Here is a 25,867-nt window from a genome sequence, read left to right as displayed (position 1 = left end):
TTGGGACTGTTGTGGTTGTTGTATCAGTTATTTATTAAAGGCGACATGCCAGAGGCGTTGTTTTTCCAGTCACAGCTAGCTATGGAAGGTAGCAGAAGCAGCATTTGGGAACCCTATTCCACTAAATCCTTTGTGGTGATTATCTCCTCACTGGGGTAGCTGTCCTTGTGTCTTTGTTAGGATGTTAGAGCTGAAGGAAGAGAGGATGCATTGTGAGCAGTGACTGAATTTCTGCAGTGGGAGTCTGTCCTTCTGGACCTGGCTGAAGACAGAAGCTGAAGTGGGAAAAGCTTCCTCACATGACTTGGAGCAAAGCTCTGTTTCTGGGAGAGCTGTCACTGGCTGCTGTGTGGAAAGGTCTTTCCTCTGCTGGTTTTTGACCTGCCCCTGGGGTTTGGAGAGGAATTTATTTGCTACATGGCCCCTCTGATCGCTGGCAGCTGTCTCTGTGATGGGCCAGGAGTTTTGGGTCTGGGTAACAGAGTTTGTGGACTTTTCCTTGTTTGATGGTGGCTACAGGCTGGTTCTGAAGGCACAAGAGTCTGCCAGAGGGGTCTGCGTATCAGGAGCTTTGGCTCTGTATGGATTATTATAGCAAGGAAACTGGTGTTAGCACAGTAACCTTCCCCTGCCTGGGCTTCAGCTCTTTCCCTCAGCATTACCTACTCATGGTCTTTTTTTGTCTCATGATCTGCAAGCAAATAGGTTGTCCCCTGTACTGTGCTGCTGTTGTTGACAGCCAGAGCAGTGTCAGCAGCAGGTGACAGCCTTGGCTTCGTGGCCTGATGCCATCAGGGCAGGGAGAAAGTTGCTGCAGTGCCAATGGCTGTGGCCTGGTTGGCTCCCGGGCGCCGGAGCTTCTTGAACTGAGTCTTTTTCCAGAAGCTGTGATGGATATGCAAACTCCATACTTGTGTTTGCATACAGCTAACCAGCTGTCCCAGTTCATTCAGCCCTGCCTAGCTCAACCAGTATGTTAGTGCCATTCACACAGACTTGCCTGTGGGCCCACCTGGGGCTGTGCCATACTGAAAATCCATATAGGGCTTTCATGCATGAAGTCTTGGTTTTGCACTGTGTTCGTTTGAGTTTTCTTGCTGGTTTTTGTGACTCTGAGAAGGGTGGTTTTTCATGGTTCTGGCTGTGGAGCTGAGTCCCTTATGGCAAACCTGACTTAGACCTAGAGCTGATAAATGTACCTTAGATCCTGAAGCGAGTCCTGTGAGGTGGATTTTTTTCACAGATTAAATTTCACAGATTTTCACAGTAACACAGATTAAAACTGTGTTACTTCAACTGGGACCAAAAGGTTAGACTTGGGAAAACTCTTCAAGACTATTCCTTGTTTAGTCATCCTGGAAGTGTCAGAGGATTTTGAGGATGTCAACATCTGCATCAGCTTAGGGTGAACTCTGGGTTTCCTTGGGGCAGTTCCAAACTAACACAAGGTGTTTAACATCTCTGTGTAACAGTGTGCGTGATGTTGGAGCTGGGTCTGACTTAGCTGTGCCATGTAGAAGGATTTGTAGGTTTGAGGTGGGGACTGTGTCTGGCCATGTTGACTGCAGGGTCCAACTGTGCTCCTGGTTGATGAACACGTGGTGCTGGCACTAAGTGTGGTCACTCTACATGTAACTTACAGGAGAGATGCTTCACAGGAACTTGATATCAGTACTGCTGATAATTAGGAAGCTCAAAATCAGGGTGGTCTTGTAACTTGACTTACCGGCAGATCCACAGACACAGGAAATGGCCGTGTTGCAGTAATAACATGTGATGAGTATTTCTGACCTGCCTTTGGGAATAGTAAATGTGTAGAATGACCAGTTCAAGACAGTTACCAAGCTCATGGCATATTTACAGACTTATAGACAGGTTGTATGACCTTCCACTACACTCTTCCATCCTTGAAGGAGCTAGGAGATGGTAGTTGTAGCTTGAAATCCTCCACAAGAGGAATGTTTCATGTCATGTGATGGTGATTTCTGGAGGTCAGTGGCCATTACCCAGCCTTGGGTGCAGTTGTCAGAGACAGCAGGTGGAAGATTCTACATGGTATGTGACAGGGTCAGGTCCAGGAGTTCACAGTGTCAAAGAAAAGAAGCAGTTGGACCTGGTGCTACAGTTATCCAAAACACTGTCCTCTTCTAAACTGAGGGGAAGTTACCCTCTTGTTGAAAAGGAAGATGATTCCTGTTCTAGAGGTGAGTCCTGGTAGGACATGAACTGAATTCTGTACGTGGGAACTGTGAAGCCTTTTAATTTGTGGTAGTGTATTGAGTCCTACTATATGGCTTTCGTCTGCTCTCTGGACCTGTAGCTGAGTAAGTTGTGTGCCAGCACGTGCTTGGTTTGGTTAGGACTGGAGCACCTTTCTTGTCCCTTTCTTCCAGCAGTTGAACAGTATTTTCATGCTTGCTGGATTGTTGGCTGGAGGGCAAGCCTGGCTGGCCTGGTAAACCTTGGTAGGTTACTTGTTGTATTCAAGGGTTTGGCCCTATGTCTTGAACAGAGTTTGGTGAATAAAACTGGTGTTAGTGAAATTGATGAAGTGTGTAAAAGGCTACTGAAACGTGCTCTATTTGCTGGTTTTTATACAAGGAATTTTTTTGACCATCTAATGCATGACACTGTCAAAAGCAGGTGAGGAAGAAAAATAATGAGTGTCCCTGGCCTAGCAATGGTCAGAAAAGCTCCTTATGAGTGTTCAGACCCCTCAAGCTCTCTTCTGCCTCCTGCATTTTAGGATCAGGGGGATGCAGTATCAGTATTTGCGCATTTTTGGGGATCAGGGACAGAGTTCTGTCTTTGCCACTGTGCAGCTGTTGTGACACTGAAAGGCTCTGCTTTGCGTGAGCCCTTTTCATTGTCTTTGGCAAATGTTTTGTGGTGAAAGTTTGTCGTGAGCCTTATTAATTGTCTGTTGGTTTTGTGAGGGTTCTCTGTATGTCTTACAGACGTAGTTAGCAGCACTTTGCTGATGGCAGCCCAGCTGAATGTGCAGAGTAGGTGCAGCCATCTACAGCCTGTCATGCTTCAAGACCTCTTCCCATCGGGTAGGAGGTTGAGCCGGTTTCCTGGGGAGACTTTCAAAATTGTTTATGCAAGGAGAGAGTAATGTGAGCTGGTCAGTGTCTTGAGGACAGGACACATGTGGAGGCTGGTTTGTCATCTCCTTGTGGAGATCTGTCATTAAATTAAATTAATTATTAACATGATGGGGGGGAAATGAGCCTTGTTCCTCTTCCCCACAGACATCTGCCTTGGTCTGTGTGGTCCCAGATCTGCTCTGGAGGTATCTGGCTGGCAGAAGGTGCTCCTAGAGCTTAGGGCTGGTCCTGGACAGGGCTGCTGTGCTGGCAGCCTGTGACGAGGAGGTGCTGGTGAGCAGACTGCTCTGTGCTTCCCCAGGTGTGGAAGTCCAAGCTTTCAGACTTTGTTTCCCACCCTCCCCCTCTTCCCAATTTCCCCCTCTTCTCCTCTCCTTGCTCTCCCGCTGAGTTGATGCTTTTCCAGGAATGAGCTGTACTGCTGGCCCAGCACATTCCACAGCAGCAGCGCTTTCTTGGCACGAGCCTCGCTTGCTGTTAGAAAAAGCAGGACTGACTTGGTGTCCCTCAGCTGAGGGCCAGAAAAGGAAGGCCTGGGCTTGCATTCCTCATGGTGCATGCAGAGCCTTTACAGGCATCATAGCCTTCTCCTTTGGTTGTGATGTATGTGCAAGCATCACACTGTTCCTGCAGCAGCCCTTGGGGCCCTTTACAGCTCCTCACAGTTGTCTTAACCAGTGTGAAATCCCTGGACATTGCAGGGGAGGCTGTTGCTCTTCTAGCCAGCCTAGAAAGAGGGGAGTGACTTCTCCCTCATGGGGAGTTGCAAGGAGCTCCCTGTGGGGCCCAAACACCTCATTCAGAAGCTTCTAGATAAGCTGATGTTGTGTCCTTTGCATTTTGGTACCAGCAGTAGCCAGATAAACTCTTTGTCCACCTTTGTACTTTTTTCACCTCTGTCCCTTAACCTCTGTCAGCAGGAAGTGGTGTTTTGCAGCTCTGCCTTGTGGGCTCTTCCTGCTGTCTGTGTCCAGATGGAGAGCAAAGTGTCACAGCAGACCAAGCCTCCTTCCTCCAGTGCACTTGCTGTCTCACAACATCAGTGTGAACCACAGCAACCACATCAGGATTTTACCCTGTCTCAAACACATCTCTGGCTGGGGCCTCTTTGGGCCTGTTTCCTCTCCTACCCTGAATACAAGCCCAGCTTTTGGCCACTGTTATTATATCCCTGGAATTGTCTCCATTCCCTGAAGGTCATTTCTGCAGATGTTTAACCTCAAAACTTTTTCTCTCACAGTGAGTCCCTGCATTTGTCTTGTATCTTTATGTTGGGCTACGCAAGCTTTTAGTTATTGAGGAGTTGAAATTGAGTTAGCAGGGTGAAGAACCTGACTTGGCTTCTGCTGGAAGTTCCCGTTTGTCCTGATTTCCAATTCAAAGAGACTGAAAGTGTCACTGAACCTTCGGGGGCCTGCAGAATGCTTCCTTTGATGATGTCTGTAAATGTCCTTCCGGAGGTTGGAAGCATCGCTTGGGCAGGGCGGGATTAATTAGCGTGGAGGTGCCTCCTGCAGTCCCCGTGCAGCTTCCTGCTGCCGGCCGGTGGAGGACAGGCCTGTCGGGCTTGTTTGCAGAGCAGGGCTGCAGCCAGATGGTCACTCTGGGATCAGGGCGGGAGGGGCCGCCAGGGCTCCGCGCTCACTGTAAAATCAGTCTGTAGCTTTGCTTTGATAAGTGCTGCTCCTGGGCAGGCCTCTGAGCCTGGGTGACTCCTTCCTAAGTGCCATAACTCTTCCAGTCTTTGGACTAGGTGAACAGGAGGTCTGATCTCTGTCATCTCCCACCCTACAGTGATGCCTGTAGGACTGAGCACAGGTCCAGCCAAACATTGTGCAGAGCTGGGGCTCTGCTTGTCCTGGTGTCTGTCCAGTGGAGTGATTGCAAGTGTGTTGATGAGGGCTTCTCAGGGAAAACAGTTGGCATCTTGGATGTCTGCTCAGCCCTTGCCTGACTGACCGTGGGGGGAAAGTGCAGAAAGCTGGGGGTGGTGCATGAGGAGGCTGTGGGGCAGCAGAAGTGAACATGTTTGAGGGAGGCTCTAGACCCGTAGCAGGGGGAGTGGGACTAAATGATCTTTAAGGTCCTTTCCAATCCAAATCATTCTCTGAAAACGAAAGAACCTACTCTTGAGGAGTGCAGATAGTAGCTTGGAAAAATGGAATTACCTTTGAGGAGTCCTTGTGATGCTCCCTGGACTTGTTAGGAGGATAAGGGTAGCCATTCCTACACAAATGCAAAGGTGTGTTATTGTTGTGGTAATAGGACAGCTGCTAACAGATGCTTTGTGCTTCTTGATTCTTGAAAAGCACACCAGGTAAAGACAGTGTTGCAAGGAGTTCATGTTCACATGGGGTGCAGGGACAGACAGGAGGACAGCAGCTCCTCTGGGGAGGAAGATCTGACAGAACGAAACTATCTACAAATCTGTGTTTTCCTTTTTACCTTGTGCTGCAGTGTAGAGGAGCAGTGTGGAACTCCCTGTCTGGGAGCTTGGAAAGGGAATTAAATGGGAGAGTGACAGTCTGTTTACGGTCAGAGAGCCCTTCTCACCCCAGTGTCATGCGATTTTTACTCCTCTTTGCACAGGAGGTGAAAATACAGTGAGGGAAACGCAAAGAGTGCCTTGGCTTACAGAGACAACTCAAATCCTCTAATCCTGTTTGATGTGTCCTGTTTGCCTGCAAAGCCCGAGGTCTCACAGATAGACGTGTGATCACTGCTATGTGTATTCTTTGGCTGGGCCTGTAGCTCTTGGGTGAATTGTATCCGCATGGGAAGCACACATATCATGTCTGGGCTTAATCTAACAGGCATGTATTTCCCAGCTGAAATCCCAACACTTGTAGAGAATTACCCTGTCCAGTTTTCTCTTCTGGTGAAATGGCTGCAGAGCTCATCCCTGTGGCCTCAGCATTATCTTACAGAAGAGATGAGGATCTTGCTCTAGAGCCAGGAGCTGCTCATATTTGGGTGGTAGTAAAACATCAAGGTGCTTCCTTTTGCTATGCAGCTTTATTAATCTATACAATCATTTGGAAGCAAGACATCCCTGCCCTAAGGGGAGTGTACAAAGAGAAAATGAGATCCCATTTCTAAGTGTATAAATCCCTGAAGCTTGTGCTGTTGGGTAGAATTGTCTCCTGATGTTTTTTTGTTTGGGATATTTTTCTTCCTTTTTTGTGAGCTGTAGCAGATGGGGGCTGTTATGGTTACAGGAATGACCAAGCTAATTGTGCACTTCTGGAATGTTGTAACAGAAGATTGTTTATAATTGAATTTCTGGGCTTTGCACTGTTGGGAAGAACATCGCTGTTCTGTAAAGGTCTTTCCTCTTAATAATTGAGGAGACATCTAACTTTTTTTCATCTGCTCTACTAGCTTTGCATCTTTTTAATGTAAAATTGTCACTGCTCAGTTGTCTTCTCAATCTTTGCACCCCGGCCATCAAGCTGTCCAACATGCTTGAGTGGTCCCCACCCCTACCTCCCTTCTTGGTACTGACCCCTCTGATTCAGCTTTTGTGTTTGCTACCACATCTGTGACTTCTTTCTCTCTGAGTATTCTCCCCACTGCAAGCCCTTAGATAGGCAGGGGACAGGGGGGACAGGACTGCCAGAGACAAGCAGTAATTGCTGCTGAGCTCCAAGCCTGCCTCCAAATCTGGGGTTCAAATCCTGTGTAAGCTTTTGTCCATGCCTCTTGGATTTCTTCTATTGCTGGGCGTCTGTTACTCCATCAGAGTTCTTTGCAGGGATCTTGCTGTGGCTATTGGATGCTGCTCAGGAGAGACCGGAGCTGGCTGAAGCTAGAAACTCGCTTGTATCCTCAGTCTCAGCCAGGCTGGAGGCCACCGAAGGGAAACGAGGAGGCTGGAACACAGCAGCTGTGCTGGTGATGTGTGCGCAGCCGGGGTCTGACACGGCGCGGCCGTCCCCGCAGCTTGGGGTTTATGGCCTCCTTTCTCTCCTCTGCACGCTCTTGTTCCCCACCTTCCCTTCATTCCTAGGACATGACTCTGTGATATAAAATACCCTCTAATTTCCTGAGCCGGGCTGGAACTCCCCGGAGAAGGCAGCATCTGCCTGCCTGTCCCTCACCCGCCTCTGCATCCATGTCCGAGGCTGCCAGCTGCTCCCGCCGGCGAGGCAGAGGGAGGGAAACTGGGAGCGTGGCATCTTCCCAGGCTGTGGGGAGAGGGTCTGCTGGCTCCAAAGGAGGAGCTGGTGGGAGGGTAGGAATGGAGCCAGGGTTGGAGCCGGGTTTCCTTTTCTTCCCTCCCTGCTGCCGGGGTTGTCCCTTCCCCTCCCCCAGCTGCATGGGAGCAGATGTGCTGTTTGTGTCAGCGCTGGCAGCCCCCTCCGCACACCCCAGCCGGGCTCCTGCGCAGCCAGAGCCGCGTCCCCTCCTCCTCTTCTTCCTCCTCCTCCTCCCCCCGGCTTGGCCCCGTGTCACTGGGGATGGCGGTGGAATCATCCGCCCACTCGGCCTGCCTCCCCTGTAACCCTCCCTCCTTCCTCCCTCCCGCAGGTCTCTTTGTTGGAAAATTCAAGGCAGATGAGTGCCGGGGAGCGCTGGGCCTGCGGGCCAGGCTGAGCTGCAGCTTGGCCTCGGCGTGTCTGCTGGCCCCAGGATGGGAAGGGGGCCGGTGAGTGCCCGGTGCAGAGCAATTCTCTGGGCAGGGCAGCAGCACCGAGGGTCCTGGACTCGCGCTTGCCTGGGCAAGGCTCGGGTTGCCTCCATATGAAAGGATTTTTTTTTTCCTGGCCACCATTCTTAGCCGAGTTGCACCCAACCCCCAGCAGGACGTTGGAACATTCAAAACCTGACAGTAAACTCAAAGCAGTCCCTCTGAAATCAGCCTTAGGCAGATGTTTTCCCTGGCTTCTGGTAAAAGGAAAGGCTTGGTGAGAACCGAGAGAGCCTGAACTCCTTCTGGGTCTGCTCTTTCAGGATTTCCGGGCTCAGACCCCATCAGGTGGGGGCTGTTCCCAGCACATTCACAGGGTGGTTTTCTCTGCCAGCATATCCACGGGACAGTTTCATCTCATGGCTGCCTCCCCGTTGAAGCGCGGAGCAGAAACGTGGCACTGCTCACAGCTCCCCCAGAGGCTGCTCGCTCAGTGGCTTCTGACGTGTGAACCTGCGGTCGTGTCCGTGCGAGAAGTGTGACTGGAAGAGTGGTGAGAGGTGGGAGGAGGAAGGCTGCAGCGAGGGCCGAGGCTGGAAAGGAATGGAGGAGGAAGGCTGCAGTTCAGGCTGAGGCTGGAAAGGAATGCAGGGCATGAATAGCTGGGATGGTGTGAGGGGTGACAGATGTGAGCAGCGCTGCAGAGATATTCCTGCTCGGCATATGCCTGACTCCAGCACTATCAGTTTTTGCTCTGTAGAGTCTAAATATATAAGCCATTGTGCTCTGGCATCTGGGTGATAAATAGTGATAAATAATGTAGTGGCTGGGGAAGGAGGGAGAAAACTGCTCCGGGGTGGAGCTGACCCCTGGGATGTCTGGGGCAGCCACAGGGTAATAAGAGTGAGGAGGGACCAGCTCTTAGGACAGAGGGAGCTTGTTCTCCGTCAGGCATTGCAGCTGAGGCTGAATGGGTGCGTCTTGGGGTTGGTTTCCTCTGTCCCCACTGAAAGTGGAATAGTTGACTTGTGCTGAGCGGTTGGTCACCTTGACCCAGCAAATATATCACCCTGTCCCTTCACCCACAGGCAGGGCTCTGTGTCCCTGAGCAGGCAGCATGTAGCACTGAAAATTGGCTCTGCCTGAAGTTCTCTCTAGGAATTGGATGCCGTCCAGGCTGCTGGCGACAGTATGAATGGATGCTAGTGCAGCCAGGGCAGGGTGTATGTGTGTGTGCACTTGGAAGTGAGAAGACGACAACTTGCCTGCATTGGAAAGGGCTGATGTGGGCACCAAAAAGGGTGGGTCCCACGGGGACTGCCTGTATTTGACATTCATCTGGGCTGCAGGGGCTTTGGGCAGAGGCTGGCACAGAACATGCTGAAGAAGCATTAAGATAGCAGGATTTTAATCCATCCTCACTGCTCCTTTCCTGCTTTTCCTGCTTCTCCATCTGTGCAAGAGGAATTAACACACATCCTGCGAGTGGATTAGACTGCTCAAACCATGACCTCCTCATCTGTGCCTTCTGGGGCTGGGTGGCCTTTGTGCAGTCCCTTTGCTGCCTCTCCAGTTCTGTCAGGGATTGTGAGTGCCAGCTGCCAGCAAAGGCCTGGCGACGTGCTGCCTCTCACCCCATGGGACAGCCCTTTGCTGAGCCTGTGTGACACCGGTGCAACCAGTGGGGCTGGCAGGGTGGAGCGAGCCTGCTCCCAGGTCTGGGCTTCCAGCACTGTTCATTTGCTTTTTGCTGATGCCTTGTGAGTGTTGGCAAGCCTCGTGTCTTGTTTTTGGGGACAGCTGGGGCAGCTGTTGGCACACCAGGGAGCGCAGCCAGGAGCCCAGAGCTCCTGTTTCTCCAAGTCCCAGCGTGCTGCGACTTGATGGCATTCTGGGGCAACGGGTCACAGCTTTGTGTCCCACCTTTGAATCCTCTTCAGTTCTCCATGAGTTGGGGACTGGTTTGGGGACCCTTCAGAGCTGTTGATAGGATTCCACTTCTGAGTAATGTTAGATACTTATAATCTACTTACTTTTAATACATAATTTCTCTTGGTTTCACATTCTTTACTTTGTTCTTTTTTGGACTTCCTCCCCCCCATAATTTATTCACTATTTAGTTGCTTCATGTTTTAAGCATAATATGTGTCAAGCTTCCTTAGATATAGCTTGGAAGGGGGAACATAGTATCACAAACTAGTTGTAATTTATCTTTGTGTTAAATAAGAGCGCTTAAAATGTCATTGGGTAGAAAAGGAAATGAGCTTGTTAAAGCCTATGTTGGTATTTGATTTATCAAAGATAGTAGTAATTGAATCTTCTGAATTTGGAAGTTGTTTTGATTGGAGATTCTCTGGAAAAAGTATTTAGGGGTCCAGTAATATTTAAAATTAAAAAAATAAACTTTCTTTCTCCAAAGAAAACTGATTTTTTTTTTTACTCCTGGGAAAAAACAAAGTTAGTACTTCTTTCACTGTGAAGGCTGATAATAATGTAGCTGTTTGTGTAATGCAGGGACATGACATTATGGCACAACTATAAAGCTTGAAGTGATGTTGAAATATTATGTATGTAATTAAAAAGCAACAGTATCATTTGGTAGGCAGCCTGTTTAATGTATTTCACTTTCATCTATTAGAAATCTCTGGCGTAGTTTGTGATTCTTTCAGATCATTATAAAGAGGCTTAAATTATGTATTTCTTTAGAAATAAGCAAACTGGTAGAAATATTTCTGCTGGGAATTCAGTACAGCAGAAACAGTCTGGGAGGTTGCTGGAGTGTGTGGAAGAACTTCCTGATACAGCGGATGATGGAGCCAGCTGGGGAAGGCACTGGACCTGTTGTTTGTGAACAGAGAAGAACTTGTGGGTGATGTGATGGCTGGAGGCCATCTTGTGCACACCAATCACAACATGGGAAGAGTTTTGGGATCCTCAGAGAAGTAAGGAGGAGGATCAGAAAAATTGCCACCTTGGACTTGCAGAGAGCAGACTTTGGCCTGATGAGGGACTTGGTTGACAGAGTCCCTTGAGAGGCAGCCCTGAAGGGCAAAGGAGCCCAGGAAGGATGGATATTCTTCAAGAAAGAAATCTAAAATATGCAGGAGCAGGCTGTCCCTATGTGCTTGAAAGACAAGCCAGTGGGGAAGAAGAATGGCCTGGCTGAGCAGAGAGCTTGGGTTTAAACTAAGGAAAAAATAAAATATTTTACCTTTGGAAGAAGGGAGAGGCAACTCAGGAGTGCTACAAGGATGTTGTGAGGTTATGCAGGAAGAACTAGAAGGGCCAAAGCCCCACTGGAACTTCTCTGGCTACTCCTGTTAAAGACAATTAAAATGTTTTTACAAATAATGTCAGAAGGAGGGCTAAGGAAAATATCCATCCTTTATTGGATGTGGGGGGAAAACAGTGACAAAGGATGAGGAAATGGCTGGGGTACTTAATGTTGTCTTTGCCTCAGTGTTTAATAGCAAGATCAGCTGTTCCCAGGATGTGCCAGCCAACTGAGCTGGGAGATGGGGACAGAAAGCAGAATGAAGTCCCTGTAATCCAAGAGGAAATGGTCAGCAACCTGCTATGCCCCTTAGACACATGAAAGTCTAAGGGGTCAGATGGGATCCACTCAAGGATACTGGGGGAAATGGTGGAAGTGCTCACTGAGTCACTCAGTCATTTACCAGCAGTTCTGGTCAACCAGGGAGGTCCCAGGTGACTGGAAGTTGGCAAATGTGATGCCCATCTACAAGGAGGGCCAGAATGAGAATCCAAGGGATCTACATGCCTGTCAGCCTGACCTCAGTGCCAGGGAAGGTCATGAGGCAGATTATCTTGAGAGCCATCATGGGGCATGTACAGAACAGCCAGGCAATCAGACCCAGCTGGCATGGCTTTTGGAAAGGCAGGTCCTGCTTGACCAACCTGATCTCCTGTGACAGTGTGTCACAGTTAGTGGATGAAGGAAAGGCTGTGGTTGTTATCTGCTTGGGCTTTCATAAAGCCTTTGACACAATTTCCCACAGCATTTTCTCCAGGAGAAACTGGCTGCTCATGGCTTGGAAAAGTGCACTGTTTCCTGGGTAGAAAACTGGATGGTTAGGCCCAGGAGGTTGTCAGGAATGGAGCTACATCCACTGGCTGCTCACAGTGGTGTTCCCCAGGGCTCAGCACTGGGCCCAGTCCTGTTTAATATCTTTATCAATGATCTGGTCGTGGGGATCGAGGGCACACTTAGTTCACAGATGACTAAGTTGGGTGGGAGTGTTGATGTGCTGGAGGGTAGGACAGCTCTGCAGAGAGATCTGTACAGTCTGGATTGACAGGCCAAGGCCAGTTGTATGAGGTTTGACAAAGCCAAGTGCTCACTCCTGCACCTGGGTCACAGCCCCACACAGCTCTGCAGGCTGGGGGAAGGCAGCCTGGAAAGCTGCCTGATGGAAAAGGACCTGGGGGTGTTGGTTGACAGTGACTGAACATGAGGCAGCATGTGCTCAGGTGGCCAGGAAAGTCAGTGGCATTGTGGGTTGTGCCAGCAGTACTGTGGACAGCAGGACCAGGGCAGTGACTGTCCCCTGTACTTGGGACTGGTGAGCTCACACCTTGAACCCTGTGTTCAGTTTTGGGCCCCTCACTACAAGACAGACATTGGGGTGCTGGAGCATGTCCAGAAAAACGCAACAGAACTGGGGAAGGGTCTGGAGCACAAGTCCTGTGAGGAGCAGCTGAGGGTGCTGGTGGCGTTTAGTCTGGAGAAAAGGAGGCTCAGAGGGGACCTCATCACTCTACAGCTCCCTGATAGGAGGTTTTGTCCTGGTGGGGATTGATCTCTTCTCCCAAATAGGAAGCAACAGGACAAGAGGAAATTGCCTCAAGTTGTGCCAGGGGAGGTTTAGATTGGACATTAGGGACATTTCTTCACCAAAAGGGTTGAGCACTGAAACAGGCTGCCCAGGAGAGTGGTGGAGTCACCATCCCTGAAGTTATTTAAAAGTTGTGTAGATGTGGCACCTGGGGACATGGTTTGGTGGTGGCCTTAGCAGTGCTTGGATAGTGGTTGGATTTAAATTGGGCAATGGATGATCTTAAAGGTCTTTTCCAATCTAAATGATTTGATGATTCTATGATATGCACCTAAATTTTGGTTTTACTGATTAAAATGTGAACTGGGGAATGGAACAGCTGCATGCACGTAGAAAGGCAATTCTGTCTGGTTCCTCTTTAGTCTGTCAGTCATGGCTGTGGGCATAAAAACCTGTGGCCTGGCAGCAGGAGAGAGCTGCCAGTCCTCTCTTGCTCCATCCCCAAACCTGAGCTGCCTGGTGTTGTGTGCAAATACCCATCTGGGAAGGTCTCCTTTTCCTTTGAAGTTCTGAATCCAGCTCTGACTGCCTCCTCTCCCCTCTGCAGGGTGGTGAAAGAAGAGATCTCGGATGACAATGCCAAGCTTCCCTGCTTCAACGGCCGGGTGGTGTCGTGGGTAAGCAAGCCCCTTGCTTTGGTATCTCTCAGCCTGTTTGTGCCCTCTCTGAAAAAAACACCATTTGGATGTGGAGTGCCAAGTAAGGCACAGGGACTGCTCTGTACTGTTGGTGTGCCAGCTGCTCACGAAACTGATGAGCTGGATCCCCACACTCCAGTCCCTCAGCTGGAGAGGAGGCTCTGTGATGCTGAGTCCCCTGTGCCAAGGAAGATGTGGGACACCTCTATGAAGAGCTCATGGTAACTGATGCCGAGCAGAGATCACAGCCATGGCCTGTCTGCAGCATAACCCCTGTGCCCCTATGGCAGGGTCGGCTTTCCAGGGAAAGTCCCACTCCAGTGACTGGCGCAAAGGGCTTAAGTGACTTTAGTGCTGGTGAAGTGGACTGGATTTGCCTGCCCTGAGGACTAAAGGTACTGCCTGGGCAGCTGCAGGACAAGCTTTTCCCTCAGTACCATGCCATGCACACGCTCTGCTCCCTGCTCGCATGCTTCCCTCTGTCCTCACAGGGACCCTCCGTTAGTGGGGGGAGAGTCTCCACAGTACATCATCCAGTTTTCCCTCTGCTGAGCTGCAGTTTGTGCTGATGAGGGTGTGTGGATCTACACCAAGAGCAGAGCCAAGACTCAAGTGCCTTTTTCCAGAGGCCTCTAAGCAGACCCTGAACAGTAAAAATCCTCAGACTATCAGGCTAGATCAGACCTAATTCTGCTTCTGTCCCTGCACCAAACAGTGACACGGACAGGCAGGTACCCTGCTGCCGACACAGCTGCCACTGTGATTCCAGCCGGGGGAGCAGGGTACAGGCTGGAGCAGGGAGGAAAGGGTGTGCTGGGCTCCCGCACAAAGAGCCGGGGCCAGACGCCTGCCGTCCTCCCTCTAGCGGTTATCCAGGGCCTTCGGAAAACAGCCCGTGTCCGGCTCTTGGCCACCACACGTTCCTCTGCATCCATCCCGCTGCTGCTGCATCTGCCCCAAGATGTCTCCCCACCTCACCCTTTCCAGCTGCTTTTTGCTTTCACCTGCCCTAAGGGGAGTCCCAGAGTCTCTAAATCCATTCCAGTGCTCCTTTTTTATCTGGTGTGCTTTTCCTTGTGATCCATGTATCCATGCAGCTGCTGGCTTTCTTTGTAGGAGCTCTCTGGTTGTTCAGTGTGAGTGGCACAGATCTGATGTGGGTCTGTCTGGTGTGACCACCATGCTGCTACTCTGCTGGGCTGGATCCTTGCAGGGGACTTGTGCCCAGAGTGAGCATCACCACCAGCCCTTGTGCATGAGGGGTAATGGCAGTCCCAGAGGCCTTTGTGCACCTGATGATCCCTTTTTCTACCTCTGCTGAGAGTCTCCTAGTCCATGTGTGGTTTGGGGGCTGAGAGGGGAGCACTTGCTTTGCTGCTTCTGACAGACAGGCTGGGATGATACTATTTTAGCAACTCAGTACTAATTTTAGCAACAGGGAAAGACTTGAAAGGGGCTTGAATCCAAGTGAGTATTTCCTGACAGTGTAAGAGGCAGGAAAAGTGCAGGATGGTTATCAAAAGCTTCCTGGGAGGAAATCCCAGCCTTGGGAATGTTAGAGGAAGATAGCATCAATCCTGCCTGCTTGGGAACACTCCCTCAGCTCTCCTCACTGCTGTTTGACAGCTGCCTGTGGCTAGTTCCCTTTGTCCAGGTCTACTTGCTTGATGTGCCTTGAGATTTTCAAGCATGATGTGTTATAGGACTTTTCCCTAGGCAATGCTGGCCACTTTCAGCATCTTTTCTACCATGTGCTCCCAGGCAGTGGCTACCAGAGTAGGGATGTGGCCCTTGGGGAGGGGTATGTGTCCTGGGAAGACAAGTCACCAGGAAGGTGCCAGGAGCAGAGCCAGGCATGTGCCTGGGGCTTGCTGGAGGGAGAGAAGCTGACCTGAGCGTGAGACAAGAGCTGGTTAGACAGTTATGACAGCAGGAGCCGTTGGGCTTGTCCTGGGGCTTGTGGGACGGGCTCTGCAGCTTTTGACACCTGAGGCTGCTCTCTGCCCTGTCTGCTGCTTTGGCTCCAGCTTTTTCAAGGCTGCCCTGTCTTCCTTGCCCCAGCTACATCCCTGTCTCAGTTACCAATGTCTCTGGCAGTAGACCTCTCATCTGCTATGCTAATAATAATCTCTGGGGTCCATCCCTCCCTTATGAGGGTTTCCCCAGTTCCTGAAGGTGGTCAGGGCACAGCTCTTTCATCACTGATGCTGTGAAGCACTCTAGACCTGTATAAATGGGCTGTACTTCTAGCATCCGAGTTGGCATCTGCTCTTGGATTCATGCAGATGTGGTTCCCGCACCTGCAAGCAGTAGTGCTGCCTCTGAATTTACACTGGGTATTATGGTTTGGACAGCAGCTATCAGCTTTTTGTCCAGCTTATGTTTCTTCTGTCCTGAACAACAGTGGATATCCCTCACCTCTGTTAGATCCTTTCTGGGCCCAGCCACCTCTGCTCTGCAGGTCCTGAATGCCTCTGTCAAGGAAGAGGCTTTTTGTTGCTTTCTTGCTTGGCCCTATTGGGATCAGCCCAGTTAATTACAGCTTGAAAGTAAGGGAGAGTGCAAATCTGGACAAGGAGCAATATTAGGGAACAACTCACTTGGGCTATCCTCTGTTTCATTCCACTGGTGAGCCCGTGGCCCCTGGGAGAGTCTCCAGCTCATTCCCTGAGCTCTGAAATTGGTGGTTTATGATAGAGCCAGAATCACAGTATGTTGGTGTGTCTGGGCTGCCCCACAGCATGGCTGGTATAAAGAGTCTCTAGGGTTTAACCTTTTCTTGAATTTCTGCATTGAGCATCCCAGAGATGGGCTGAAGGTTGTGCTCAAGCCAATAAGCTGAACACAGCCTGCAAGTTTGTGAAGAACATATGGGTGCCAGAAAAAGAGCCTGTTTGGAGAGTCTTTTTCAAGGATAAAAAGCTTTGGCCCTGAGCTCTGTTACCCCCAGCTTCTGATGGTTGGGAAGGTGAAAGTCCTGCTGGGCCTCACAGCTTGAAGGCAGAAGTGTAGAGGCTGCTAGAGCTGAGGAAAGGAACGATTTGTAACTGCCTTTTACAGTGTGAGAACTGGAGGAATCCAGTCCCTGCTGCAGGATGTGTGCTAAAGGTTACCTGAGTGTGTGGTGTGGGTGTGCAGGTGATGTCAGAGTGTCCAAGCACAGCTGTCACCCACCTGGGCTTCACTGCTGGGTCAGGAATTCCTGAGCCACAAATAGTCAGTGTCTGGAAAGACCTCAGAGGTAACTGTTGCTACATGCTTGGCCTGTTCCATACCTGCTCCCAGGCATCTGCTGTTGTCAACTGCCAGAAATGAGATTCTGGGCCAGCCAGGCAGGCTTTTGGCCAGCTCCTTTGGCCACTCTTATAAATGTTTTCTCAGTTTCCTTTTCTGTCTCTCATCCCTCCAGCTGGTGTCTGCAGAGGGTTCCCATTCAGATGCTGGCTCAGTCTGTGCCGATAACCAGACAGAGCTGCCACCCTCCATGGAGCGCACAGGAGGAATTGGAGACTCCAGGCCCCCCTCTTTCCAGTAAGTTACATGGGCATCTGTTCTGGTTTCCAAGGGACACACGGTGCATTTGCTGTAATCTAGACCAGGCTGGGACACTCTTACCCAAATTGTCAGGGATGACAGCAAGCAAGAGGGGAGAGGAGTGGGACTGGGAGCAGATTTGAAGTGGAGCTGTGTTATTCAACAAACAAGGGCATGCTGAAAATAATGCAGGGAAAGAGCCAGCACAGCATACCCAGTCCTTTGCCCTGCACTCATAGATGTGCTGTTGTTGTTCCTGTCCCTCAAGAAGGAGACAGTTGATGGCTGGAACCTTGTGTTTGTCAGGACAGAGGCAGAGAGAGCCTTGTGAAGTTGTTCCCTGTTGAACATATTTGTTGCTTTTATCTCATCACAGCCCTAACACTGGGGGGAGTCGGGAAAACCTGGACAATGAGACAGAGACAGACTCGGTGGTGTCATCACAGAGGGAACGACCTCGTCGGACAGATGGGCCTGAGCATGGTGAGTGTTGCTAACATGGTGAGACCTCTGCAAGGGCATGGCTGAGGCATGGTGGCAGCACCAGCTCCAGGCTTGGAGCAGCTTTCTCTGCTCTGCAGAACCTTCCCAGCTCAAAAGGGCTATTCTACGGCTTTTAGAAGGGCCATAGCCTCACATTGGAGGCAGGAGCTAACACCTGTGTTACATCAGAGCTTGGTGTTGAACCCTTTGGGGTCAAAGGAGGTATCTCCTGTAGAAGCCCCAAGAGCAGGAGACAGTTGTGCCTCTGTCTTCTTAGCTGAGAAGCAGAGTGAGTTTTAACCTTGCCACTTGTGCAGCTTCTTGCTCTACCAAGGAAACAGCTCCAAGTCTTCCACAAGTTTAGCAGCATTGTTCCTACTGGCCCATCAGCCTCTTCCCCATCCTGTAGTGATAGAAGAGGGATCCCATAGGAGATGGATCTAATCTCAGGGTGGACTGGGAGTTGTGTGGCACTAGGTAGGATTGGCTGATGGCCAGATTTGTTCTGAGGAGGTTGCCATGAGCCATGAGGGGAAGGGTTTATCTCAAGCCTTGTCTTTTCACAGCACCCAGGGTGAATGGGACAGTGAAGGGAGAGCGGCGCCGAGACCTGGGTGGATACGAGAGCTCCTCCACACTCATGAGCAGTGAGCTGGAGACCACCAGCTTCTTTGATTCAGATGAAGATGACTCCACCAGCAGGTAGGAGAGCTTGGGTCTTAGGGGAACATTAATTTCTCTCTGACTCCCAGAACAGAGAGATGCAGGGCACAGTAGTCCTGGGCTCAGACCTGTTTCTATCTCACCCAGCAGACCTCTCTGCCATTGTCTGTCCCCCACGTGCATGTTCTCTCTGCCCCTGCAGTCCTCTATTCCCTGTGCCATTTCCATGGCTCTCCTGCTGCCAGAGCCACCACTATGGCAGCAGAATAGCTGACTCTTGCTTTTTTCCTGCAGGTTTAGCAGTTCAACAGAGCAAAGCAGTGCTTCCCGTCTGATGAGAAGGCACAAGCGACGCCGACGGAAACAGAAGGCTCCACGCATTGAGAGGGTACCCAGGGAGGGGCTGGGTGTCCTGGGGAGGGCAGTGCAGGTCAGGGTGGGCTCTCAGAGATTCAGCTGGTTTTACTGTGGGCATGGCTTCAGAGTGTCCAAGTGCTGAGACTTCAAAAAGTGCTGTGAACATTTTCCAGGCCAATGTAGCCTCAAGAGCTGGGACCACAGGCCTTGTCTCAGCTGTAGAGAGGTCATAAGGACTATGGCTGTTATCTGGCTCTGCAAAGCTCCCAGCATAAGACTGGAGTTGTGGGTGGTGGCTGTGGTGACACAAGGAGGGGCAGGAAGGAAAGGACAAGTGGAGGAAGCTAGGGCTGGGAGTGTTACTGAGGCACAGGAGGACATCTCATGTTTCGCTTACGTTGCAGTCCTCGTCCTTCAGCAGCATCACAGACTCCACCATGTCCCTGAACATCATCACAGTCACGCTGAATATGGGTGAGTGGGAGGTGTGCATGGAGCCTGCAGTCCTTCCAGAGCGAGACTGGGTTGTGGAGAGGGAACTGGGGAGGGGGCAAAGAGAATGCATGGGGGAGAAGTAAACACATGAATTCCTTAGGACATTGGCTTCTCTCGTAGAAATTGTCTCTCAAGAGTTTTTGTCCTAGGATGTCTCTGGGACAGGGGTGCAAATCACTATCATTAGGATGTGGTTTTACTGAGGTTAGGTGTGCTTGTGCCTGATGCTTTAGGGTGACTTACTTCTTTCTCTTTCCATCTCTGCAGAGAAATACAACTTTCTGGGCATTTCTATTGTGGGACAGAGCAATGAGCGTGGGGATGGAGGCATTTATATTGGCTCTATCATGAAGGGAGGTGCTGTGGCAGCTGATGGCAGGATTGAGCCAGGAGACATGCTCCTACAGGTACTTCACACCCACATATCTCCATCTTTGGGCCTGGGAAAGCAGTAAGAAAAGACCCAGAAGCCTCCCTGAGAACTTTGGCAGGCTAAACCCAGGAAGCTGTGCTTGGAAGAGGGAAGCTGAGTCACAGCTGAGCTGAGTGGGGAGCTCAGCCTCTGGTCACATCTGTGGGACTCACCTCTTGGTGTTTTTTACAGGTAAATGACATCAACTTTGAGAACATGAGCAACGATGATGCTGTGCGCGTGCTGAGGGAGATTGTGCACAAGCCAGGGTGAGTGCTTGGGTTGTTCCTTCCGTCCAGGGACATCTGCACAGTTTGTGCTTGGGGTGTGTGTCATATCTTCCAGCCACCTCTGCCAGTGTCTCTGCTGAAGCTCAGAACTTAGGGTTTTGGTGTTGCTTTGATTCCTGGGCTTTCATGTCCAATGCGAGAATTGCAGCCAGCAGAATTCTGGGGAACTGGAGTCTGTGCCCGTTTATTTGTGGGGATGCCATATTGCTGCTCATTGCAGGGCAATTGGACTAGATGACCTTTAAAGATCCTTTCCAAAACAACTGTGCTGTGATTCTGTGATTCTATTTGGGTCGTCAGCAACCCTCAGCAGGGTCACATAATTTTGTTCATGTCACTAGGGAAACCCATAGCTGGAGGGGAACAAGATCATTTTACTGGCAGCTTCTCCCTGTCTCCCAGGAGAGAGCTGTCACACAGAATCCACCCATCATGCAGGGATTTGTGTTACTGTGCTCTGGTTCTAACTCTTACCTTTTTGTTGCAGGCCCATCACCCTGACAGTGGCCAAGTGCTGGGACCCCAGTCCACGCGGCTGCTTCTCATTACCCAGGAGTAAGTGGATAGGTGACTCACCCTTAGCGCTGGTGCCCAGCTCATGTGAGAGCCCTGCCTTAAGCACTTGGTTGTTGTCTTGTTTCTCCCCTGTGTGTGTGACTCCATGGGGCACTGAATTGGGGTTTGATGGGGTTTCAGCTCTCCTTTTAGGAGGCTGCTATGTCCTAATCCTAGACCAAAATGCCCAAAAGCCCAGCCCTCCTTCCCACATCACGCTGGGGACGCGTTTCACTGGGGCAGGGAGGTCACTTGCTCGGGGCGCCAGAGGAAAGAGAAACCCCTCCCATAAGTCATAGGGGATCTCTCCCTCTGCACCTCTCCTGCTGACCCTCCCTCTCTTCTTTCTCTCCCAGTTGCTCCCCAGCGGATCTGGGCTGGGCCAGACTCTCCATGCTCCGATCCGGGTGAGTCCCGGCAAATACTGGGGATGAAATGGGCTATGCTGAGTCCCTGTCCCTCCCCAGAGGTTGTTTTGATGAGGCAATAATTTCTTTCAACTACTGACTGACTATTTCTTCATTGCAGGTGAGCCCATCAGGCCCATCGACCCGGCAGCCTGGGTGTCTCACACAGCAGCGATGACTGGCACCTACCCAGCGTACGGTATGAGTCCATCCATGAGCACAATCACTTCCACCAGCTCCTCCATCACCAGCTCCATCCCAGAGACCGAACGTAAGTCTTGGTGCCTCCGTGCTGCACCCGCTGCACGGCCTCCTCGCCTTCACTATGCTGTGAAGGGAGCAATACATTTGCCTGGGAACAGCTGGGGTGGGCCAGATCTGCCCTGCCAAGGGACTGGGAGAGAGGCAGCTCTTGCTGGGCTGGCACTTTGATCAGTCGGAGTTCTGCCTGACAGAATTAGTATCACATTTTTCAGCCTTCTGTGTGAGGAGAGTAGAGGAGCCTGGGTGCAGTCATAAGCTATGGCAGGTATAGAGGAAAGGCAGTGCAGGCAGTCAGGGGTTAGCTGCTGAGAATATAGAGCCGGAGGGATTCAGCATGTCCCTGGAGCAATTGAGAGCTTCTCCCAGACAGCAGATAGAGCAGGATAGAGGAGGCAGCTGAGAGCAAAGAGCCTTGTAGTGGGGCAGGGTCCTGCTGAGCACAGGGCTCTTGGTTGCTTTCTGAAGGTTTGGGATGATTTGGTATATAGAACCCTGAAGCAAGGGTCTGGAGAGCTTGGGTGAGGCAACAAGCCAGGAGTTTGTTATAAGTTTGTGACTCTTGCCTTGGCTTTGCCCGAGAGAAAACAGCTGATATGTGAAGGATAACATGGGAAGACTGGAAGGGGGATTACACAGCACATACCCCAAGGCTGTCTGCAATGTATTGTTCCCTGGCCCATTCCTCCCGTGTGTGATGCTTCCATGTGGCCCTCTTGTCTCTTCTGTCCTCTCTCACCTCTGCCTACCTTCCTTCATCCACACCACAGGCCTCGATGACTTTCACCTGTCCATTCACAGTGACATGGCCACCATTGTCAAAGCCATGGCCTCACCAGAGTCAGGCCTTGAGGTGCGTGACCGCATGTGGCTGAAGATCACCATCCCCAATGCCTTCATTGGTAAGAGACCATGCTGCCTGCAGCAGAGGCAGGGACTGGGGAATGGGTGGCTTGTTTTTGAGCAGATGTCCAAGGGAGCATCTTTGTCACCATAAACAAACTTAACTAGGCAGGAGTCACAAATTGAACCTTTTGACCCACTTTGTTTTTGTTCCAGTGTGGCTCACTGCCTCAAGGGCCACCATCTTCCTCTCTCTTGCCAAATTTAACTCTATATTTGGTGGCAGGTTCGGATGTGGTAGATTGGCTCTATCACCATGTGGAGGGCTTTACAGACCGCCGTGAGTCCCGCAAATACGCCAGCAATCTGCTGAAGGCTGGCTACATCCGACACACCGTGAACAAGATCACCTTCTCGGAGCAGTGCTACTACATCTTCGGGGACCTCTGTGGAAGTATGGCTCCTGACATGGGTGGGAGGGAGAGGATGGAGGGGTAGTGGTCCTGCAGGGCCCTGCTGACACAATGGGGACACACCTACAGCCATTGCCATCAGCTGGGTCCCTTGTTCTACAAATCCTGTTAAGGGAGTGATGGGGATTATCCCCGCTCTCTCATCCTGCTGCTGAGGTAGTGAAGTTGGAAGCAGCATTGACAGTGTCACCTGCTATGTGATCTTTTCTCCCAGGCAGTCATAGCAGAGTCTTAGTCTTTACTGACTGTCTCCAGGCTCTGAATTTCAGTACTGGCAAGGGGTTGGTGCTCAGGCAATTGGGTTCTGCTCAAATAAGATGGGGGAAGGAATTGGCAGGGTGAGCTGTAGCTCTGATGAGGTCCTTTCCCACCAAGCTGGTCTCTGTATTAGAGCGGCAGCTTGGACTCCCACAGCCTGGCAGTTGTTCAGCCAGGAAGCACAAATGGTGGCATTGACTAACAGAGAGAGTGCCAACTTCTTGTGTCTTCTTGCATATCCTGTCCTTGTCCATCAGTGAGAATGGACAGAAGGCTGCTTCACCACACATGGTTGTTTTTCTGCTTGGATTAACCCCTGTTGCCTGTTTTCTTGCAGACATGGCTAATCTGTCTCTTCACGATCATGATGGCTCCAGCGGTGCCTCTGATCAGGACACTTTGGCTCCGCTCCCCCACCCAGGAGCTGCACCCTGGCCTATGGCCTTCCCATATCAGTACCCACCGCCTCATCCATACAACCCCCATCCAGGCTTCCCTGACCCAGGCTACAGCTACGGAGGGGGCAGTGCAGGCAGTCAGCACAGTGAAGGTGAGTGAAAAGGACTAAAATATCCCTGCAGTGGGCAGATGTCCTGATCAGTACAGCAGGAAAAGATGCTCTGTCCAGGGCAGCAGCAGGAAAGGCTGCTTAGACAAGGCCCTCTGTGGGGGAAGCCAGGGCAGAAGCCATCTCAGAGGGGTTGTGGGGACTCATTGCTGAAGTGAGCCTGAGAGCACAGACTGTGCTGAGGCCTGGCTGTGCCCAAGCATGCTGCAGTCCTCCCTTGGCTAAAGGAGCATCCATCCGTTTTTCCTGACTTGTCCGAGCTGGCACCTAACCTTGCCTCATGTGCTTTGCAGGGAGCCGGAGCAGCGGTTCCAATCGCAGTGGCAGCGAGAGGAGGAAGGAGAGAGAGAAGACCGGGGAGTCCAAGTCAGGCGGCAGCGGGAGCGAGTCGGACCACACCACGAGGAGCAGCATGCGGCGTGAGCGTGCGGCCAGCGAGCGCTCGGTGCCAGCCAGCCAGCACAGCCAGCGCAGCCAGCACTCCCTGGCTCACAGCATCCGCAGCCACCACAGCCAGCAGTCGTACGGGCCTCCCGGCCTCCCCCCTCTCTTCAGCCCCCCCATGTTGCTGATGCCTCCACCGCCGTCAGCCATGGGGCCCCCTGGGGCCCCCCCGGGCCGTGACCTGGCCTCTGTGCCCCCCGAACTGACAGCCAGTAGACAGTCCTTCCGAATGGCCATGGGCAACCCCAGTGAGTTCTTTGTGGATGTAATGTGAAGCGCCCGTCCCCTGTCTGTCTGCTGTCCCTCCTTTCCCCTTCTATCCCTGTTGTTTGTTTCCTAGGACCAGCCCTGGCTTCAACCCTTGTTTTTTTGGGTTTTTTTTTGTTTATTTTTTTTGTCTTGATAACGAAAAGAAAAAAAGGGAAAAAAATAATAAATGGAACTAAACCTTGATTCTAATCCCTCCTCGAGTGAGGTGGACAGGCCTGGCAGGCCTGCTGGGTGCTGTCAGCCCATCCTGCCACCAGACTTGTGTATTGCCGATGGTAATTCCCTCCTGCCATCCTCTCTAACCCCATTAATCCGCATCCGTCCCAGCACCCTGTGCTGCTTGCCCGTGTGTCACTGCTGCCTCGATCCTTCCACCCTAAACATCTCTTCTTTCTTTTCACCCTTTTGTGTTTCTTCTATCAAGCAGCAAAGAATTACGGGGTGTTTGACTTTCTCTGAGCCTGCCGCCCGTGGGGGGGAGAGCTGGAGCGTGGCGTGGCCCGACAGCAGGACACGGAGCTCCAGGGGCGCTGGGCACGCATGGCGCTGAAGATGGCTTCTTTCCTCCCCCTTGCAGAAGATTCCCTGCCCTTCCCACAGCCCTGAGAGGGGAGCAGGGACCAGCCTTATACATGTATTTTAAATCCCATTGTAGTTGCCTTTTGGCTAATGCATGAATGTTCCAGGGCTTCAGTGCCTCCAGGGAGTGGAGAGATGCTGCCACTTTCCTCTTGCCTCCCTTCTCTTGCCCACATATTGGGCCAGGTCTGAGCCTGACACTGCCCCATGGCAGGACCCTCCTTCACCTTGGCCAGGCCTCAGGGCTGGGGCTGTACCTCTGCATCCAGCTCAGAGAGATGGTGATTGCCTGTGCAGAGTCTCTTGTGTGACTCAGTGCCCTACACCTGCCCTGGGGTTCTTTGGGGGTATTTAAGGGCAGAGCTCTGCTCCTTCCATCCTGCTCTTTGCCCTCCTGCCTGCAATGTGCTGCTGCCTGTCCTGTTTGTAGGGGCTGTCCCATGCCTGGGTCTGGCAGTGGCAGCTGTGGCCTTCTCCCTCCTGCTGTCGCGCTGCTGCTCAGCTTTGTGATACATTCAGGGGCCTGGATGGAGTTAGAAGGCAAGGGCGGTGCACAACTGGTTCACTTTCATGCTTTTGAGAAATGTGGAGGTCCCCTGTATTTGCCCTCTGAAGGGCCTGAGTCTGTCTCCTCCTCTGCCCAGTACTGCTGGCCTGGCTGCTGGGAGGGACAAACCTCTGGGACAGCGCCACTCCCTCTGGGCTGTGAGCAGTGCCTGGTGGCAACATGAACTCTCCAGGGCTGAGGTTGCAGCCTGAACCATGGCCTCTGGGCTCAGTGTCCACAGGTGTGCTGGGACAGTTGAGTCTGTTTGCTCCAGTGCTCCCTGCCTTTCTTCCTTCTCTTCTGGGTACTCGGAGACGTGCCTGGGGCTGGGGCAGCCCTTTCCCCATGCCCAGGGCCAAGCACGGTACAGTATGGACATGCTCAACCCTGCTGCTGTTGGTGCTGGCGCCCCGGCGCCCTCTCCTCCTGCCACGCCGTGGCTTCCTCCACGAGCGTTGCCTCCTTTCGTCTTTCTTGTGTTTGCGGTTTTTATACGATGGAGTTGAATTGTATTTTGCTCCCTGGGAGTCTGCATTGCCTCTGCAGCCCCCCTGCCAGCTCTCACGCACCATCAGGTCATCTCCCTGACTCCCTAAAGCCTCTCCTTCCCTCAACCCGCTGGAGTCAGACTGTCCCCAGTAGCCTCCCTGGCCACTGCTCACCCCTTGCCCTGCCCTACCCACTGGGTTTTATAAAAACAACACCAATCTTCTTGTTTTTATTTATAAACATAGTTTTATTGGACTCCTGTCTCGTGTCGTTTATTTATACTTTTTCCTCCAGCCTCCTCCATCCTCCTGCCTTTCGCTCTAAAGCGAGATCCCAGCACGATGAGGGCATTCTGTGCCAGCTGTCTTTTCCCGGGACGCCGAGGGCGGCTGCGGGCTGAGTCTCCCCGGGGCAGGGCCTGGGAGGGGCTCTCGGGGTTCCCTGGCTCCCCGTTTCCAGCGGCAGCACCGCGGGTAGAACCAGCGGCCAGTCCGGCCGCGGGCGCTGGCCCTTGGCGCAGCAGTGCGGGGCGGGGTAGCGAGGATGCCTGGGCGCGGGGCCAGCGAGAGCTAGCAGCCCTCTGGAAGGGCGCGGTGACCTCAGGACTTTGCAGGGCGGGCGCGGCCTCCTGCCCGGGTGGACCCCCGGCCCAGCCGCTCGCTGAGCGCGGCAGCCATGCCGTCCTCGCCCCGCCATAGACTACAA

The 25,867-nt window shown here is 51.9% G+C and overlaps 1 protein-coding gene across 2 annotated transcripts in view; it reads left to right on the top strand.

Moving 5' to 3' along the window:
• Positions 1-25,408, top strand: part of DVL3 (dishevelled segment polarity protein 3) — a 33,938-nt gene extending 8,530 nt beyond the window's left edge. Inside the window, exons 2-16 of one of the 2 annotated variants that reach the window (XM_083868194.1) lie at positions 13,144-13,213; positions 16,644-16,765; positions 17,145-17,251; positions 17,818-17,953; positions 18,209-18,302; positions 18,676-18,745; positions 19,034-19,173; positions 19,371-19,447; positions 19,956-20,023; positions 20,380-20,430; positions 20,552-20,701; positions 21,462-21,593; positions 21,821-21,988; positions 22,603-22,815; positions 23,127-25,408. In XM_083868194.1, the coding sequence (XP_083724320.1) occupies positions 13,144-13,213; positions 16,644-16,765; positions 17,145-17,251; positions 17,818-17,953; positions 18,209-18,302; positions 18,676-18,745; positions 19,034-19,173; positions 19,371-19,447; positions 19,956-20,023; positions 20,380-20,430; positions 20,552-20,701; positions 21,462-21,593; positions 21,821-21,988; positions 22,603-22,815; positions 23,127-23,551 (2,023 nt within the window). In that variant the 3' untranslated portion in view covers positions 23,552-25,408. The remainder of the gene's footprint in view (positions 1-13,143; positions 13,214-16,643; positions 16,766-17,144; positions 17,252-17,817; positions 17,954-18,208; positions 18,303-18,675; positions 18,746-19,033; positions 19,174-19,370; positions 19,448-19,955; positions 20,024-20,379; positions 20,431-20,551; positions 20,702-21,461; positions 21,594-21,820; positions 21,989-22,602; positions 22,816-23,126) is intronic. The other variant, XM_083868195.1, reaches the window with a different exon arrangement.
• The last annotated feature ends 459 nt before the right edge of the window (positions 25,409-25,867 follow it).

The sequence above is a fragment of the Zosterops lateralis genome (assembly GCF_965231275.1).
Source record: "Zosterops lateralis genome assembly, chromosome: 10".
Lineage (NCBI taxonomy): Eukaryota > Metazoa > Chordata > Aves > Passeriformes > Zosteropidae > Zosterops > Zosterops lateralis.
This window is presented reverse-complemented; position numbering and strand designations above follow the sequence as displayed.